The 20,670-nt window shown below is 38.8% G+C and overlaps 1 protein-coding gene and 1 pseudogene across 1 annotated transcript in view; one reads left to right on the plus strand and one right to left on the minus strand.

Annotated features, from left to right (window-relative positions):
- Positions 1–6,233: 6,233 nt before the first annotated feature.
- Positions 6,234–14,398, minus strand: LOC107680072 (guanylate cyclase soluble subunit beta-2-like; annotated as a pseudogene).
- A 2,992-nt stretch (positions 14,399–17,390) lies between these two features.
- The window catches only part of cul3b (cullin 3b), a 22,338-nt gene continuing 19,058 nt past the window's right edge, over positions 17,391–20,670 (plus strand). The window contains exon 1 of the mRNA XM_016475855.1: positions 17,391–17,654. Within this exon, the coding sequence (XP_016331341.1) occupies positions 17,592–17,654 (63 nt within the window). The 5' untranslated portion in view covers positions 17,391–17,591. The remainder of the gene's footprint in view (positions 17,655–20,670) is intronic.

Consider the following 20,670-nt stretch of genomic DNA (forward strand, 5'->3'; position numbering starts at 1 on the left):
GTCAAATATGGGAAATGTTTAAACCACCCTATGTTGTCTTTGATTAAATTGTGATCACAGTAATGTGTAGAGAAGAAAAAATATTAAAGCAGCAACAACTGCATACTGAGCTTAGCCATTTTGTGCTTAGGGCAATTTTCTGTCATTTCCCCCATTGTATGTTCTGTTGTACACTTTTTATTTGATGTGTATTTGTTAGAATTAATTCTTTGTTAGACTCAAACACAGTATTCTTTATTCTTGTTTCTGTGCTATAACTACAGGGTAATATCCTTAACCTCTCTTTTATGCTGCCTTGCCAAATGCATATTCATTGGAGCTCATAATGACACTTGGATAATGGTGTATGAATAACACAAACATTTCTTTAAGGGTGCTAATTACAGATAATTGCTCAATGATTGTGCTTGGTTTTCACTGATTGTCGCTTCCGCTTGTTTCTAAGGTGTACAACTTGTTGACGTCTATAATTTCTGTTGCTAAATATTCTTATTTACTTTGGTATGGACATTGGCAAAGTCTCCTAGAACTGAGAACAGAATGATTGCGAATGAACATATTTATATGCCAACTGCTTTAGTTGCAATAAATATGCAACTACAGTCTTCATTCTGTTTGCACAATGCTGAAACCTTTAACAACAAATGGAAGACATTTTTTAGACATAATGTGAAAAAAAATCATATCTGATGACACCAAAACTGGTATATAAATAGTAGACCACCAAAATAGTTATTTGAATCCATTATCAAATAGCAATTGTCAGGCGGATGTGAAGGGGTCATGTAATAAGGACATGCTTATGGGGAACTTTTCCATCCTAGATTTGTTGCTGCTTGTTGACTGACCTGATGAATTTTTTAAGCTCCTGGGGAGGCGCATCAGTTACCACTGAATCTATCGCAGATCTTCATCTCCGTCTGATGACAACTTAATTGCATTTGTCCTCTCAGAGAAAGAAAATTAACCAAGATGTTCTTGCAGCTAAGTGTTCTATGTCTATTTTGTTTACTTTGTATGGTGATTTTACCTGTATATACTCCATTCTGGGCAAAGCTAACGAAGGAAACTCAACACTCTGTCTGTGATTAATAAAACATTGTCCCGAGGCCCAAAGGGCCAACCACCCGAACGCGTTCAGCTGTATAACTGGTGAAATCTCCATAATCTCCTCGGGACAAGATTTGGACTGAGATTGAAAGACGCTGTGGGAGAGGAACAATATAAGGGGTGGAAAGAGGACTCTTTATGCTGCACTCGAATGGACGGATAGTCTGGAAGCATGGAGAGCGGACGGAGCTTGGCGCAGGTCATGTCTGAAATGCAGAATGAGATCAGAAAGCTGGAGAGCGAAAACAAAGCACTCCGTGGGCAGCTCGACTGGCCGGCTTCAGCCTTAGACTCAGTGAAGCAGAAAGACGGGTCACAGGACAGCTCGATCCACGCCAGCCTGAGACGAAACGTGTCCGCACCACAACTTGAAGCACAGTACAAAGGTAAATAAATATATAGTGTTGCTCAAACTTTAATAAGCGTGTGTCACATCTTAATCCAGTGGAATGCAAATAAGCAGCCTGACTGTAAAAATGGTTACACTTTATTTTGATGTCTCCTTTAGAAATTCTGCTGACCATAAATAACTACATGTCAACTAACTCTCTTTAGAGTATTAGTAGACTTTTAGGTTAGGGTTAGTAGAATAAGCTGACAAGTACTTGCAAAGTTACTTATAGTCAGTAGAATATCTGTTGGGAGACCATCGCAGTAAAGAGTTAGCAGATATTAAGCACATTTTAATGACTGCTTGCTGTAGCTGAAAACTTACAGACAGTAGAATGTGGACTATCAGAATATAGTGTTACTGTTAAACATACAATTGCTATCAGGTAGGTTTATCTATTTTACCTGACTAAAAAGGCTTACTCAGTGGTGATGTTAAATAACAGTTTTGACTAATAATAAAGTCATTTTAAAATAATTTGGATATTACCTGGTAAAGAATGTTTTAGAGGCAACCTGTCATTTTATATTTACATACATTGCTCTTTTTGTTGTTGTTTTATATTTTCACACTGTGCATATACAGTAATACCTATTGTTTAATTACGGTCCCATAGTAGGCCCTAAGGCAAGACTGGACAACTCTGGCATACGCTATGTCTACATTAATCCAGATACATCTGGAAATAGTGTTTTCAATTTCAAAACACTGTCCAGCCACACTAGTCTTTTTGAGCATTTTCCAAAAGTTTCTAGTTCACACTGAAACATCAGAAAACGCTAATATTATCTTACTGTGTATGCTTAAAACCTCATAAAAGCGCACTGAGATGGTACAGAGAGAACAGACATAGTTAAGTTCTCACACTATTACTTTGCCACAATCATGTTATTATCAAAATCTCACCATGTATTGGTGCATCCAGGTCGCACTCAAACACCATTATAAGTTTGGTCTAAAATGCAACTGCCCACGTTTTGCTTCAGGCCAGCAAATGCGCAGTTCAAATGTGTCATCTTTACAAGAATGTCATATTAAGATTGTACAAAGTAACATATATATTTAGCAAAACTGTGAAAGTGAATAGCACATAACAGGCACATACTGAAAAAAACAGATTTGAACAATATGTATCACGTCACTAAACATGCATCATCATTTTTTTAAATACCTCTGTCTTCACGCTGTTTTCAAATTTATCCATTAAGAAGAGCATCTTCAAAAACCTCAATTTTTGCAGAACAAATACGCTATCTCATCAGTTTGCAGGCCAAAGCTTTGAGGAAAAGAGACGATGTAGCCCTAGTTTAGCTCAAACACAAAGCCTGTCATTTTTAAGCAGTTCTGAAGACTGTGGTTAGATTCTGTAGATTGAAAACTGTAGATAGGACCATGGACCTAGAAGGACAGAGTTGCCCACCCCTGCCCATTCATGATAAATGCACTGTTGAAAATGATACATTTATCTCTTTCCAAACCAGTAATGCCATTCTTAGTCAAGTATTGGTTGTTATTCAAAAAGAGGTTATAGTACATGCCTTCTGCTTTATTTCTATAGAAAACATTATTATGACCGTGCGAAGATACTCCATATCGTCAAACTCCATGAACGGAAACTCTCGAAAGAATGAGATTTTGCACAAGCCGAGACGATACGAGGAGACTGTGAACAACAATAAATGGGCAAAACTACATGATGGTTCACACAGCCGTCCTTCTAGTGCCTATGCTAAACCAGACATAGAGAAGTTAACCAACAGACATTCCCTTCAGGAGTATGTCAACAAAAACAGGTGAGTTTGGCTTTAGTCGGTATGAAATATTAACTAGCACTTAGTAACTTTTATGCTAATTGTTATATCTGACATTTTAGAGCCAAAGTCAAGACGGTGACTTTCCTGTTGCCAGTGGATGACATTTACACCAATCGACCTGTACTGGCTGAACACCTGTCAGAAAGAAGCACCTGTGAACTCCAAGCGATAGAGGAAACAGACTCGTGAAGCCCAAACTAATGGCGGGAGAAACAGAAACACCCACAAAACGGATGCTTGTGAAGCTGACAAAGAGGAAGTGCAGTAATGCGGTCAAACTCTATCCCAATGCGTTTTTAGTCCTGCGGTGAATTAATACCCACACCTGACCTCAACGCTTTGACTCCTGTTACAGATTTGGTTTCTCAAATTCATCCAGCTAAAGAAACTCAAGTCATCCCATGGTCTCGTCCGATGACCTGTCAGTCCCACTGGCATTTGGATCGGGTGTCTGCTTGTGTGAAGAACCAGAGGAGACATGCGCTTCCCGCTCACTATACACTCTAAAAAATGCTGGGTTGTTTCAACCCAATTTTGGGTCAAATATGGACTAACCCAACTGTTGGGTTAAAAAGTTAATTTAAAAATGTAACCAAAATTTAACCCAACAGTTGGGTTAGTCCATATTTGACCCAAAATTGGGTTGATTGGGTCAAATATGGACTAACCCAACTGTTGGGTTAAAAAGTTAATTTAAAAATGTAACCAAAATTTAACCCAACAGCTGGGTTAGTCCATATTTGACCCAACATTAGGTTGAAACAACCCAGCATTTTTTAGAGTGTACTGAGTTTGGTGTAATTGCTAGTTCATAGCGCTTTGAATGATGAACATTATTTACATCAGTTTGTTCTCCACAAAATCTCCCACTATTTTATTCAGCGTTAGCTTGCTCAACTTTAACATAACAGTTTACTTAAAAACATGTTTAAAGTGATAGTTCTCCCACAAATGAAAATTCTCTTATAATTACTCGTTCTTAAGTTGTTCCAAAGCAAAGGAAGATATTTTGAAGAATGTTGGTAACCAGACAGCTGACGGTAACATTGACTTCCACAGTATTTTATTTTTTTTTTTAAACTATAGAAGTCAGTGGCTACCGTCAACTGTTTGATTATCAATATCTTTCTAAAATATCTTCTTTTGTGTTCACCATGAGAAAGAAACTCATTGAGGTTGAGTAAATGATGATAGAATTTTCATTTTTGGGTGAAAAATCCCTTTAAATAAAAACTGTTATTAAATCATGTTAAAATGTATTTAAGCAGTGACACTTTTGCTACAAAGAAGAGAAAGCCAAAGGAAGGTTTACACATATTATTTAGTTAAGATAATGAAAGATCTGCACAAGGTATCAGGGGTGACAGTCCAAAGGCTTCTTTTTTACACTCCTGAAATCAATTATTGCTCAGGGGTTGACATTTCTTTAGGTTTCACTTCCCCGTTTAACCCAAAGGTAAAACAAAGCCCCTCATTTGTAAAAATAATAAAGTGAAAATAGTCACATCTAAAGGCTAAAAACAGAAATATTTATCGCATAGACTATTTGAGGTGTAGAAAACACTTCAAAAACAATTTAGTACATGACCATTAACTTGTCTCTGACATACAATTTCCATATTAACAGCTTAGGTCATTATATTAAACTCTTTAGAGTTACAGTGCAACATATTGGATACATCTGGGCTCAAGAAACGGGTCAGAATAACAAGCAGAACCTAGTGTGAACATGCTTGCTGCGTTTATCAGCTGAAGAATTCTTATTATCTGTCTTGTTGGGTGTGCCGTCCTTTGTGAGCTCAGAGGGCTCGTCCTCACCGTAAAGACTCCCGTAACTCTCCGAAACTCGTGGCTTACCTATTAGTGAATAAAGCAGTCAGTGTGAATAAGCAATGTCAGTGCACCCTTTTGTTATCAATAAAACTTACTTTTTTTTAAACAGTTGTATTACATTTTTTTTTATTTCTACTGTACTGCAAGGTGATACCTGTTATAGTGCTGTGCTCAGGTTCAGTACATCGTGTGGGAGGTTTGCCCTCTGTTGGACTATCTCCATATTTCATTTCATATTATATGTGCTGTTATATGTTTATTTTATATTAAAGGGACAATTCACCAAAAAATTAAAATGAAAAGATATTTTGAAGAATGTAGGTAACCAAACAGTTCCAGGTGCCCATTGACTTCCATTATGAAATGAAATCATGTTTTGGAGGCAAAAAAAGAAAAAAATATTTTCAGATCTGTCGTGTGTTCTAATAATTTGGCCACCACTGTATAAGTAATCAAATATATTTAATACAATATAAAATAGTTTATCTAACATCTAAAGTTCTCCCACTAAATGATGGGACTTCTGGCCTCATTAAAGCCCAAAGTATATTTTGTTTTTGTTACACTTGTGTATGCGTGTCAAACACGCAGCTTTTCAAACTCCATTTGATAGCGTATGCAACGGTTGACACAGCCACTCAAGAAAGTTTTTTTCTTTTCCCAGTGTCTGCGCTATTTTTCTCCAGAAGTTATGACCGATAAAATAATCTTTGTACTCTTTTAAACTAAAGTTGCGGCAATCTCATAAACCTCTCACACAAGCATTCGTCAATGCAGCGGTCTGTTGTTGCTGCAGTCTCCGCTATTTTGTTGTTGTTCCCTCTCTTTAGTTTCGTTTTCTACTGTGATAGAACAATTTTAGTCAGTGCTGCCACCTTGTGGAACAAGTGATTAGTGCAAAACCAAGTCAATGTGCATGTGCGACCTGTGCATACAAAGAATGCGTAGTTACAAAAATCGGGTGGTGCACGTACAATACACGCACGATAGTCTTGTGACAAAATTTGTGTGCACCCTCGCGCAAAAACTAAAGTATAATTTGGGCTTAAGAATGTATATTGGGACAACAATACATATGCCGTTGCTTATGACTGGTAACCAAATGATAAAGAGACATTCAACAGACCTTTTAATGCTGGCCTAGAGTGAAGTAGCTGTGAAGCTTGTGTAGAATGATTCATCTTCCTGTCTGAGTCAGCATTGGGCACCAAAAGCCCCATGATCTCACTCTCTATGACTCTTATGTTCCTCTGCAGGAAGTAGGTGCGCATTCTTCCTTTACCTTTTACCTCTATCTCTCCACGCTCCTCCATCTGATAGCCTTTATTTCTTAGAGCACTGGTAAGAAGAAATCAGCCAAAGAGATTTAAGTCAAGATTCTCATCTAGAGTCAAGTATCAATCTACGTTAATGTTTATATACATTGCATCTTTACAGGTCCAAACAGAGATTATTTGAAGTAACTAAGAAAGAGGACATATTTTTGTGCTTCTCACTGATAAACACTAGGACTGAGGTGGATTTTGTCAGGCAGTCCATGACTCTCCATTCGGGAGGCCGTATTAACTGTCTCCAAACAAACAATACCAAGGCATCTTCTCACCAACCACCCCTGCCAAGACCGGTCCGCTGTGCAAGCCCACTCGAATCTGGGACAAAAAACTCCAAAAATAAATTCCAACTCTTTTCTAAATCCCCAAAACAGCTGGGGATGAAATGTCAATTACAGGAAAGCAGGTACAGTTTGAGGTTACAGGCTGAAAGACTGATCTCAAGGCTGAAGTATTAATCAAAGATAACCGTCAATCACCTGAATAGGGCCACCAGTCACAAGGGTTAGTGACCTCTTTTGCAGCTATGATCATGCCCAGGGCGAAGTTGGCCACACGCTCAGTGTGACTTGACATTGGGATGGGCACACCACCGACAACCATGTAAGCATCTCCAATTGTCTCAACCTGCAGAACACATGTTGCAACACATTAAAATCAATAGTCTTCCTCAAAACTAATGCTCACCTTGTAAACATTGTGTACAGTGGTAAGACGGTCAAACTTCAGATACATGGAATTGAGCATGGAAACAATCTGGATGGGTTCACACTCAGAGCAGATGTTGGTGAAGCTCACCACATCGCTGAAGAGGACAGTGCACTCTTCACACTCACCTAAAAGGAAAAGCAATGTAAAATTAAGATGTGATCCATGGTATGGAAAAAAAATGAATAGGAGTTATTCTTCCAAGATCTGTCTACCTTTGGGTCTATTTGTTTATTGAAAAGTAATAAACAGTTTATTGTGACTTTATGAATTATGTGGGACTTTTAATTACAAACAAGACCAATGTACACTGGGACTCTTATTATGAAATATCTATGACTTACTGCTTCCACCTGCTCATTCACAAAGATAAACAAAAAAAACTATCTACAACATAAACACCATGAAGTAGTTCATTAGCAATCGCTTTGCATAAATGCTGTCTGGCATAAATGCGGAGCTGGCGAGGAGGTGCACTTATATCAAACCCTGCAATTTCATTTCACTCAGAAATACATCACAATATTGGAGTAAAGTCAGTCGCAACTTCTGGATGAAGGTGTTGTCTCAATGAAACCCTTATGACATGCTGTAATAGTCACCTTATAGACGGTAAAAAGGGTAATAGTCTTTGATTACCATCTTTGATTACCAAAGCTGAAAAATGGTCTCCTAGATCTTCCTCCTCTGCTGGTTTCTTCAAGCATAATTTACCCTTGGTTCCACCTGGGTCCCTAACTCTTCATCCTCCCTTGGTCTCATCCAGCATGAAAGACTTCCTGCTAATCCCTACCCAGGATAATTGTTCCTTCTCTTTTGGTTTTGCCATGGTCTTCATCTGCTCTCCTGATTCTTCCTCACCTTTCTGCTCTGCCGGTGCCTCTGGCTTTACCGGCTTGACCACAGTCTCTTAGCCAGCCAGACCCACCAGTGGTTCTCAGGATTGTCACCTCAGCCAAGGTACTTGGATCCACCACCTACGATCGCTTGTCTCCACCTGTTCTCCTACCTTGGCACTGCTGTGATGGTCTCCTGCTCCACCAATTCCACCATGGTGTTCTCCTCCACTGACTCTGCCATGGTGGTCTCCTGCTCCACAGGTGCCTAATGGACAAGGACCTCTCCCGATCAGAAGTCCTAAGCCTAGGTGTGTCTAGCATGGGAAGGAGGTAGTCACATTTCTGTGTTTCTAGGGGTCTTATGTTTACAAAAGATTCTTGATGATAGTTGATATTTTGTTCTGCGATATCTTTATTTCACTTCCTATGTTAAATGTGTTTCCTTAGATCATGAAAGATAGCATCCCAGACAATATACCAGAATGTGTGCTAGAAATTTGGGTTAACCAGCTATCACCAGTCTTTACGACAATTTTTACCCTCTTCCTCAACGAATGTGTTGTTCCCACATGCTTTAAATAATACCTCATGATTCCTGTCCCCAAAACCCCTGTCCTTTCTCTTTGGACTCTGTTGTCATGTAGCACTCACTTTTAAAGTGATGAAGCCCTTTGAAAAAACTGATCAGAGCCTACATCAGAGCTCCTTCCTTCCCAGCTGCCTGGACCCATTACAGTTTGCATACTGATCCAACAGGTCCACAGATGACTAGGGTTGGGTACCGAAACCCGGTACCTATGTAACCGGTATGTACTAGAACCAAATCCGAACGCAGATTTCAGTGCCTCATTTCGCTGCCATGCCTGAGCGATCGATTGAAATATTTGTCCTCTAGTTCTCCGAAACGGACATAAGAAGCATCATCACCGGCTTAAATAACACAGATAAACTATATTGTCGCAGTCAAGTGTTTGTTGTCTTGGTTTTATCATTCAAAACATTTATATGTTGTTTACTCAGTTACAGCTATAATAGCCATGCCTTTGTCCATATAAGGGATTTCCTGGAGAGTCATGAATTCTCTACTTCTGTGACTGGATATGTGGATTTTCTGTGCGAGGGTGCCCTCTGGCGTCCAGTATGAATGAAACAGACATCATGTGTTTATAGTGCTAATAGCCTAATCCTTTATTTATTTATTTATTTATAAGTATCGGTTCAGGCACCGGAACGGTTTTAAAAGTATCGATTTGGCACCGGTATCGAAAAAAAACCAAACGATACCCAACCCTATAGATGACACTATTAACCACACCCTACACATTTCCCTTTCCCAGCTTGATCAGAGGAAAGGGAACTACATGCAGATGCTGTTTGTAGATTACATCTTTGGTTTTAACGCCATTGTCTCTTCACAAAAAGCTTCAGAACCTTGGACTGAACCCTCCTTCCTGACTAGATGCCCCCAGGTGCTTTAATCCCTTGACACCAGCAACTGCACGACCAAACACAGCTCCAACAAATCATGGAAAAAGTGAACTTTGCCAACATCAGAGTGGCCTCATCACTAATAATGACAAGAAGGCCTAAGTGGACATCCTAACAATCTCTTCCTGAGTGCCACCAAGACTAAAGAGATTATCGTCAAATATGGGGGTAAGCAGGTGAGGAACTACAGTTCCCGATAACCATTGTGGCTGCTGTCGAGAAGGTGACCAGCTTCAAATACCTTGGGATCCATCTCACAGAAGATCTCTGCTGGACAACACACAAACAGCTTGGTGAAAAGGGCGCATCAGCACCTCTACCCCTTATGACACCAGGTTCAAGGTCTCCCACAGCAGGCTGAGTGCTTTCTATACTGGGGCTGTGAAGAATCCTCTCACAGAGCAAATCACTGCCTGGTTTGGAGGTAACATGGCCTAAGTTACCATGGCCCAAGACATCACATGTTTGGATGATTGGATTGTAACACCGTTTATAGTTAAGGGAAGAAGGCGGGAACCGGCAGACATTTGTCAAAACTCACAGACCCCTCACAGGCTACCTTCATAAACATAAACAAAACCACAACTAAAGTGTCCCAGGCCTGGTCCTCTCTCATCCTTCACTATCGTCACTCCTCCTTTTATCCTTCCGGAGCTCCTCCGTGGAATTCGAGACTGGTGAGTGGCACAGGTGTCGCTATTATCATTCACTCCTCCGGCCTCACTTCACTCCCACTGCTCTCAGCCCCATCCTACTCGTCACAAGGATGTTTGGATGACACCTGAGCTGCAAGTAGACCTAATCCGCAATTACCCTCTCTAGACAGCACTTTGACATAAGCAACTTCAATACACACCATAAGTTCATAGTGCCTTTGTGGAAGGGGTTTCTGATCTCTGCATCATGGAGCCCAGCAGTAGAGTATTGATGTGTTATACCATGTCTTAGAAACAGTTTGAAGTCCTCCTGAGGCATTTTGTCCAGCATGGACTGAATTATTCCAAGGAAATGCATAAAGAAAAACAAATCCTAAGCCAAAGATGCCCTAGAGCAGTGCTTCTCAAACCGGTCCAGGGGACCCCCAACCACTGCATTTTTTGTATGTCTCCCTCATTTAACAATCCTGATTCAACTCTTGATTCAATTGTTGAATCTTGCTGTGCATTTGTAATTTTTATGGCCTCAAGCCTGTTATTCCACTCCATCGGTGTCTGTGCAACTTTCAGAGTATACTCAACCACAGATGATTGTGGATGGACTAGTTTGACATATGCACAGTACCCAGTGAACTCTTCAAAACATTCCAAACCTCGTTTATGAATTGTTGTATGCACATCCACACAGACACAAAGAAAGCGGAGTGTAGCGAATGTTAACATCCAAAGTATACTTTAGGCTTAAGAATTTAAAAGGAACGACTGCCTAGATTTACACCAGGAGTTCTCAACTCTAGCTTTCAAGGTCCACTTTCCTGCAAAGTTTAGCTCCTAACTTAATAATAATAATTCCTTACATTTATATAGCGCTTTTCTGGGCACTCAAAGTGCTTTACATAGAGGGGGGGGGTCTCCTCAACCACCATCAGTGTGCAGCATCTACCTGGATGATGCGACGGCAGACATATTGTGCCAGAACGCCCACCACACACCAGTTTATTGGTGGAGAGGAGACACCAATATAACTTGATCAAACTCACCTGCCTGTAACTTTCTAGTCATCCTGAATAACTTGATTACTTAATTGATGTTTGTTCCGGTGTGTATGATCATGGTTGGAGCTAAACTTTGCCTTTGTGGACCTTGAGGGCCAGAGTTGATCTTTATACTATAAGGCACACTTCTGTTGTCTCACAGAAACCATACGTTTTGCATTGTCTGCTCCCAACCATCCATCTTTTTCTTTGATTCACCTGCCTCTACTCTCTTGCCCTCTTTCAGCTGGTTGGCCACATGGTTGACAGCATGGCATACAGTAGATTCTCCGTCTTCTGCTTTTCCTCCTCAAGGTGTTTTGAGAGCTGATGAAGCTCTTCCTTTTTTCGTTCTAGCTGGTTGGAGAGCTCCATCTCCGCCAGTCGCTGCTGGTTGAGCAGGATCAGGTCACGTGTAGCATCATGTGGAGCAATATCAGAGAGGTGCATGGAGTGCTCCTCCAGCTCCTGCAAGCTGCAAAGTAATGGTGATGCTAGGTACAGCATGCAACGCAATGGAGGCATCCATAACATTTGTCCTGGGAGAAGGAAGTAAGAAAAAGACAAGCTTATTTGATATTCCCTAAAGGTACAAAAATATGTGAGGTGGACACAATGAGATCATTTATTCAAATTTGGTCAGTGTGGCATCAATTCTTAATTAAGTGATTGCTCGACAGTTGCATTTAAGTTCTAATTCCGTGACAGCTTAAGAACTTCTGCCTCTCTTCAAGATCCCTTGCCACAGCAACCACAATTAACAGGTAAATCAGCAATAGGCAATAGCCCTCCATTACGCTTAGCATGCTAGTCTGGCATTGACAAGGAAGTTCTTGTTTTTATTTTATATAGTTACAGAATATAGTTAAGCAATACAAATTTCAATAACATGCAGATTAATTATATAAACTGACTAGTTTTAGAAATATTCTAAATTTTGACTGTTTTTGGTCTATTTTGCTAATAAAAATCATTCCAAACAAGGCAGAAGCTGCATCTCACAACAACACACAGCAGGGTTTCATTTTTGAATGAATCAGTGAGTCAATGATTATTTCATAGAGACAGTGGTCACTTGCTTCATTTATGAATGAATCAGCTGGTTTGAAAAAAAAAAACAATTCAAAACAATGATTCTATAAATGTACTTATTCTGGTGTGAAACTTGTTTACTTATAAGACTTGACGCCACCTACTGACGGTTTTAGTTTCATAATAATTTCATAGTTCTTTTCAAAACTGCTATATTTAAAACGTTCATCTCATAGCATTATTTATGCAATTGCAGTGTAAATGCATTTTGATCAATGGTAAGATGGATGAATGAATGCATGCAAATGGGTGAATGAATGCAAAAAAAAATATTCTAAATGTAGTTAATAAATGTTTTTCAAAGTGTACAATATATAAATCTGGAAAATAAATAAGATAAAATAATCAAGTATGCAGACTGTACAATATGCGGGGTTGGTCTAAAAAGCATCTACGCTATTATTCAGGAAGCTGATGGTTCAGAATGCATTCTTCAAAGACAGTGGTTGTTAAATCTGTTCCTGGAGCTCCCCCAGCTGTGCACATCTCATTTCAATGAATATACATAGTGCTCATATAGGGGAAACATAATTTTAGACAGAACAGCAGTAATAAGGTATAAATGGCTGAAGAGGTGAAATACAGAATTAAGAGTAATAAAAAGACATACATAACATACATTAAGTCATCACCTTTTCTAGAATTCTCACCTCTCAGTTCTAGCATGGGTCTCTCTCTCCAAGCCATAGGCATTCTGTCTCTTTGCGTCCGCAAAACAAAATGGCTATTAATGAACTTGCGGATGCTGCAGATGTTGAAATATTGATCCAGCTGGCCGCACCTGCTCTGTAACCCTGGCACGATTTTCTGAATAGTCACCCCTGCCTGTCTGACCTGGAGCTGAATGGATGCATCGAGTAAAAGAATAAAAAGAGCAATAATACAACAATGTTCAAACTATTTAGCGCTCAGCAATGCAGAAAATTGAATACAATGCTTTCAAACTATGTGAAAGCAGAGGGGTTAGTCCTCACTCATATCATCAACACCCGTCACAACTGGTAACGTTCCATATTTAAATATGCAATAAATGTAACGATTTCAGATTTTGAAGAAACAATGTCCTCAATCACCCCTTACTTCTTCATCAAACACAATGTGGAAAGGAAAGGCACTGCGAAATGTCTTCAGATCGATGCACAGATTATCTGAATACACAGGCTCAAATGCCCTTAAAGTTTTACCTGAGGTTGAAAAAAAAAAAAAAAAGAAAATCTAATTAATCCCCAATACATACACCACAATACCATTTCAAACTACATTTACTTATATATTCGTTACAAAGAAAATGTATGAATGTTGCTGATAACGAGTCAGACCTCATCAGAAAATCAGTTCCTCGATTAAAAAAAAAAATTCATTTAGCTTTACTGACTGCTCAGTTAAGAGTTATATTCAACTGTAGAATTCAAATAATACATTTGGTGCATCTCATAAAACAAATAATTTTAAACCATCTTTACCCTTTTCTGGATGCACCAAGTTTCTGACTGCGTCATTTTTTTCTACATGATTTAGAGATTTCTTCTGAAGGGACCTTTCAGGAAAGTCCTGGAAAGACAACAGAGGTGTATTTTTCTGTAAAGTGCATAAACCCAAACAAAACACTAATTCTCAACAGTACTGTATATATATATATATATATAAGATTGCATATGACTGTGAAATCATTAAAGCATGAGGATACAAATACTTAAACATACTTTAAAAGCATTTTCAGTGCGTGCTTTGTCGAAGAACGCGGGGCTTTGATTGAGGAGGAAAACAATATGTTCTTTTTTCCCATCCTCTCGACTTCCTTGATCTGGTTCACAATTTCCATCTTTATCTTGCCGTTGAAGAAGTCTTTGGCTACAGCTCCGATGATACCTACAGCATTAGAAAACAGTCAACCAGGAAATAGAATTACTTCCTGATTATTTATTATATAAAGTGGTGGCCAAGATTATTAGAACACTAGTATTTTCACCAGCTAAAAAATTATTTTAAGTCAGTTATGTCTATCTTTTCTGTCTGATCTGATCATCATCAGTCTGTCTGGAGTGACATGAAGAAACAGAACAAACTGAGACAGACTCAATCCAGAAGAACTGAGACAACATCTCCAAGACGCTTCACCTGCAAAGCTATAGTATACTGTTAAAAGTTTTAGGCACTTGTGTAAAAATGCTGTAAAATGAGGATGCTGTCAAAAATAATGTCAAACAGATTTCCTTTATCAATTAACTTCTATTAACTCACTTAAATCAACATTTGGTGTGAGCATCCGGCACTTGCGCATAGTTTCTCAGGGAGCTTTGCAGGTAGGTTTCTTGAAGTGTCTTGAAGATGTTGTCTCAGTTCTTCTGGATTGAGTCTGTCTCAGTTTGTTCTGTTTCTTCATGTCACTCCAGACAGACTGATGATGATCAGATCATATTTCCTACTGACACACTACAGCAAAAGATAGAAATAACTGACTTAAAAACATTTTTAAGTCAGTGCTGAAAATAGTAGTTGAGTGCATACGTTTGCATACATATTGCACAATCACAAAAAAAAAAAAAAGCATGCATCATAAAAAGTGCATTTTGCTTGTTATTTACAGTCCTGACTATGCTTTTACGCATATATAACTAAATTGACAAAAAAAAAAATCCTCCAGGTGCTGCACATTTTAGTCTCTTTTTATAGTCCATTGATAAACCATTCAGCTCCATGACCATCATGCTTAACTGAAGAAAACGCACACAATACAACGCTCTATCCAGCAATAAAGTTTTTCTGCATCGAGTCCCACACGTCCGCGTGACCCTGAGAGAGACCTCCTGAGCACAGTCTGTTCTTAATCAATTTTTACATTTCAAAACAGCTTTTGCTGACTAAAATGTGCCTTGCAGGTTTTATTCTGGGCAAGAGATCGCAAACTGCACCGATCAACAATCAAATCAAGTAAAGCGACAGGCCTAACGCATTAAGCAATTATTGTGACAATTATCAATTAGCCTAATATTCAACTTATTAACTTATTTAAATGAATACAAATGCATGCATATAAACAGACTAAAAATGTCTAAACTTGCTGTTTAATTTGAGCTCTTTTAATTATTAAATAAATGTATTTGATTCATTAATAGTCATATATGTTTTGTGTAATTGATTGTCACTCTTTCATGAAAGGTGAGCAGGTGCACACGGTCCAGGCTGATGTGTGTTTGACTTGTGTGATGTATGACTATGTTGAAGACAAGCTGCATGTGCAGTCCACCCTGGAAACCTAGAGCCAATGGTGAATGTAGGTTTATTACAAAAACAGGAGCAGTGGAAAGAGACATATATGGGAATATGGTAAATGCATCCCTGAATAAGAAATGTAAGTAATTTAAATATATACAGACGGGTTTAAAGACCCTAGAAAAATATTTTCCCTGTGTTTCTTTCCTGCTGTGTGAGCTACTGAAATGAGCCGCACTGTGAAACAGCCAATCAGAGCAGAGTTCAACATTGAGCCGCACTGTGAAACAGCCAATCAGAGCAGATCTCAACATTGAGCCGCACCGTGAAACAGCCAATCAGAGCAGAGCTCAACATTGAGCCGCACTGTGAAACAGCCAATCAGAGCAGACCTCAACATTGAGCCGCACTGTGAAACAGCCAATCAGAGCAGAGCTCAACATTATTATTCATGACCCTTCCAAATAAGGTAAAAACAGAGCATTTCATTCTAGGGACAAATCCTAGGGTACTGGACATGTAAAACCGTTTCTGGAGATGTTTTGCCCTTACCTAAGCCACATAGCCTACCGTATGTAGATATCAGAGAACAATTTAACATATTGTATCAATGCATTCTATGGCACCTTTAATAGTAGTAGCCTAGTTGAAAAGTAGCGTATGTATAAATGAACTTAGACAAAGAATTAACACTATCAATTCACTATTACTTAATGTTAGCTACGTTAGGTGTTTTTATGTTATGTTCTTTCTTTGTCTTCTAATTGAGAGTATTGTGGCGCCGCCTGTCAGCGGTCACTGGAGCCGAAGGATGAGCTGCTTTATTCTGTGCTTTTATCTGTCAGAGTTTGAGATGTGGTAGAATATAAGAGAGACCTGCCGTTTTGTTTAAAGCTTTCTGTGTTTTTGTTAAGAGGAGATAAAGAAGGATGATTACATTTTCATTTTTATTCTTTTTCGTTTTTTTTTCTTATGTCTGTATTGGGCCGTGGGTCTCTAATACATTCAAACCTTAATTGTTTAATTTTCCTTACAAAAAAAATAAATAAAATGTATTTTATAATAATTATTTAAAATATAACATTATTGTGGTGTCATTGTTTATTATTTTATTTTATTTTTTGCTTGACGGCTTAATGCGAGCCTTTGTAGGCTAATTATCTTTTATTATTAACACTTAAGCATATAATTTATTTGTACTACGAGGATTCAATGGCCAAATTTAAATAATTTAAATTATAATTGACATGTATAGCTAACGTTGACAGAGCAATGCCAGATTCATTGACAGGAAAAACAAAAGATGAGTGATATGATAACTTATACGATTTGTTTATATATATTTTGTTTGCATCAAATGCACAAGTATTGACATGAAGAAATGGGTGAGGCTGTCTCTAATTGGTCAACGTTGATGGTTTTAAACAATAATACTCCTATTTCACTACTGTGTTCTCAATTTAATGGATATTAACGTTTATTGTTATAATTATTCAGTATCATTATTATTGCGGTAAACAGATCGTCACGTGATACGTGTCACTTTTCTCAGCGCAGGTGTGTCTGGACCATTTGTGTTAATGGTTAACACAAGTTATTAATTAATTTAATAGCTGTTGCTGATGGGAAGATTTTAATTTGTATATCAGAAATAATTAGATGTGTACCAATCTCTAGAAATAAGACAAAATGTCATTTGAATAAATGCAAGCGCCTCCTTCAGCTTTTTCGACAACAACAGTTTTTAGCTAATAACGCTTACGTTATCAGAAATACAGTTATTAATCACATTACACGTATCTAACTCGTTTTCAATGCTGAATATATTCAATAGTCTGCCTTGTGTAAGATCTCGCGAGAGTTTCCTCGGTGGTGAGACGAGAGTCTGCGAGATTTGCGCGTCCGCCATCTCTAGGAGCAAGAAAAGTAGCAGAACGCGAAACGCCTGTCAACAAGTCCGAGGAGTGAGACTCATAAAGAAGGTCAAGCGGGGCTCAGCGCTGCCTCTTTATACCTGTTCCCCGTCTTTTGTCAGAGACGACTTTCATGTGAAAGGAGACAACGGCGGGGAATAAGCCAGACATGTCAAATCTCAGCAAAGGAGGCACTAAAAAAGACACCAAGATGAGGATACGAGCCTTTCCCGTGAGTATGAGCGCTCCGAGCCGGCGAGAGCGTCACTCGAGCTCCGGGGATCCGAGTGGACAGGCCTGTGTGAACAAATCCCTTCACACCGCATCTGTGTTTACCCAAATCCCACAAATTATCAAATAACCATCATGAGGGAAGCGTCACTTTGATCTGGGGTTAGAAGCTCTTGCGTTGTTTTTATGTCAAGCTAATAACTAATGACACAAGTTAACGAGCCTGCTAGCTGGCTAACCTGTTTAACAGCAGCAGATGATCACAAATGCGCAGTGACCCAAATGCGCTGGTTTTATTGCATAAGTTCCCTCGGTGAGCGTATTCAATCAACAGTAACTGTGCCACTAATCAAAACATTTGTTCTAGTAACGTTGTTTGTGGGGGGTCGGTTTGCCTGTGACTAGGTTTTGCGTCATACATGTACCGTTTGATGTGGGTATGACGTGCTACTCATTTAAGTTACTGCCAGCGAAGAAAGTTCTTCAGTAGCACTAATGCTGCTATAATGTTTGATGTAGATCTGTGCAATTGCCTTGATATAAACCAGTGATGGGCAAACTTGGCCCTTCCAGGCCACTTTCCTGCAGAGATGTGATCCAACCCTGATAAAACTTACCTGCCTGTAGCCTTCTAGTAGTCTTGAAGACAATGATTAGCTGGTTCAGGTGTGTTTGATTAGAGTTGGAGCTAAACTCTGAAGGAAGGTGGCCTGGAAGGGCCAAGTTTGCCCACCCCTGATCTAAACAGTCAATATATACTGTAAACCCAAAATGCATTGAGATTCTCGTCAGCTGTAAAATCATGACTATCAATGACCGTGACGTCATATGTTGGGGTATTTGTGGAAAACGGGACATCATGAGAAAATGATGAATCATTCCTGCCATCAGGCAACTCTTATTCAGAATCACATCTGTTGATTTGTCCACATCGGTTCGAGCTGCATGTTCACATGATTGTACTTGACAGTTTTATGTCAAGCCAATGTGGACTACCCAGAACACATGGGGATAAGTGTTTTATTAAGATACTCAAAACTGAGACGACTCCCTTTTATTATGTCCTGTTGGCCAAGACTTTTGTGTTTAACTTGCTTTGCCTCAGTAGACTATGGATATGGTAAACTACCATGTATGAGTGTCATAAAACAACAAAAAGAGTGTTGTACGATCAAACAAATACAGAATGATGCTGTATATTTTCTTAGAACTAACTTACTTGGATGCATCAGCTGCTGTTCCCCTAAAGTTCACACGGGTGTCTTTTGCGGAGTATGTCATATTAACTATGGGCGATTGATAAGATCAGAATGGCACAGTACTTTCTGTCTGCATTTTGACCTGTTGAACTTTTTGTGGAATGTTTTGCTTGATTGTGCTGTCTTTCTTTACGATAAATGCCATTGGTCTGATACTATCTTATGAAATGCAATCACGTTCACACACTTTTTTTTCTGATTGATTGATTGATAATCTAACCAGTTTGCAGTTCAAGGTTATACTGATTGCTGAGCCACAGTAAAAGCCCGTTCATACCAAGGATGATAACTGTAATTATAACTATGACTATAAAGCTTTAATAACCATTCATACCAACGGTAAAAACTATATTGGCATCCACATCAGCGGACAATAACATTCTGTTTGCATGCGCTGCAGTTTTGTCATCAGCTGCTTTAAATGCTTGAGCTCTTTAAAACAGAATGGATTCTGATTTGCTGTCAATGGGTTTATTGTTCATTAACAGTAAAAATCAAAGTGATTCTGACATTTTTCTGTGTCATTAACGTTGTGTTGTGTGGACTTCCCTACTCTCATAGAATTGGGATGATCATTAAAACTTTACAGTTATCATTATAGATATCGTTCTTGGAGTGAACGGCCTTAAAGGGATAGTTCACCCAAAAAGTACAGTTTTATCTTCATTTACTCACCCTCATACAACCCTCTACGGACACCTTGGCAATTGAATCGCCATTGGCTAGTAATTTTTTTTTGTTTACTCGCCAGACTGATAAAAAATTTTATCATAAATTTTATCAAATTTTATGTATATATATATATACATAGTACAGTTTCAGATATTTATAAAACTGTGCCATTTTACAAACACACACACATACATATATATGTGTGTGTGTGTGTTTGTAAAATGGCACAGTTATATAAATATCTGAAAGTACACTCTTAACATCAGTCAGTCAAGCATTATAATATGATAATCAATATTATTTAACCCTTTCGCACGTGAGTTTAAAATATTCTAGCTGAGCCCCGAGCGTGAGTTTTTTTTTTTTAGGCGACCGTTATTTTAGAATGTATTGCCTTATTGCTTCCATGGCGACGCGTCATGCTTGTCATGTGACACAACGCAGCCACAATAGCTCTGTATGACACATGGCATCGCTTTTATTTAGTTTTTCCTGATTTATTCAAAATATTCACAAACATGCTCACTATATTATGAAATATCTGATATTCCGATTCTGAAATATGTGCAAGTAAATCTATTTGGTAGTTTAAACACTTTTATATCGACCAAATCAAAAATACTGATAAGATAATAATGAAAGAATTAATAAGAACAATATAAAACGCACTAAGGATTAATGAGCTACTGGATTCATGAATATTAATCAGGTTGTGTGCGTTCGCTCGAACTGATTCGCTGAAATCAAAACGGATGATAATAGGTGAGCGCCAGCCAATGAGATTGTCGTTTGCGCATTAGTTCCGCCCACTACCGGAGAAAGCGGCAGTTCTTAAAACGCTGAAGAATTCCAAAGGAACTCCGTTGTTTTGACAGCAAAATACAACAAATAATATAGTTTACATGTAGCGCGTCAATTCTCTCTCTCTCCCTCTCTCTGCGTGTGTGTGAAACAAAGCGACGGCAAGTTGTGCGCTTCACACTAGAGTTTACGGTACGTTCAATACAGGTGCGCTGCACATCCATTCAGATGAACTGAAAAACAGCACAGATCGCGTGACGGAGAGTGAAACTCTGAAGCGCTCAG

This window comes from Sinocyclocheilus anshuiensis, unplaced genomic scaffold, assembly GCF_001515605.1.
Source record: "Sinocyclocheilus anshuiensis isolate Anshui unplaced genomic scaffold, SAMN03320099.WGS_v1.1 scaffold853, whole genome shotgun sequence".
Lineage (NCBI taxonomy): Eukaryota > Metazoa > Chordata > Actinopteri > Cypriniformes > Cyprinidae > Sinocyclocheilus > Sinocyclocheilus anshuiensis.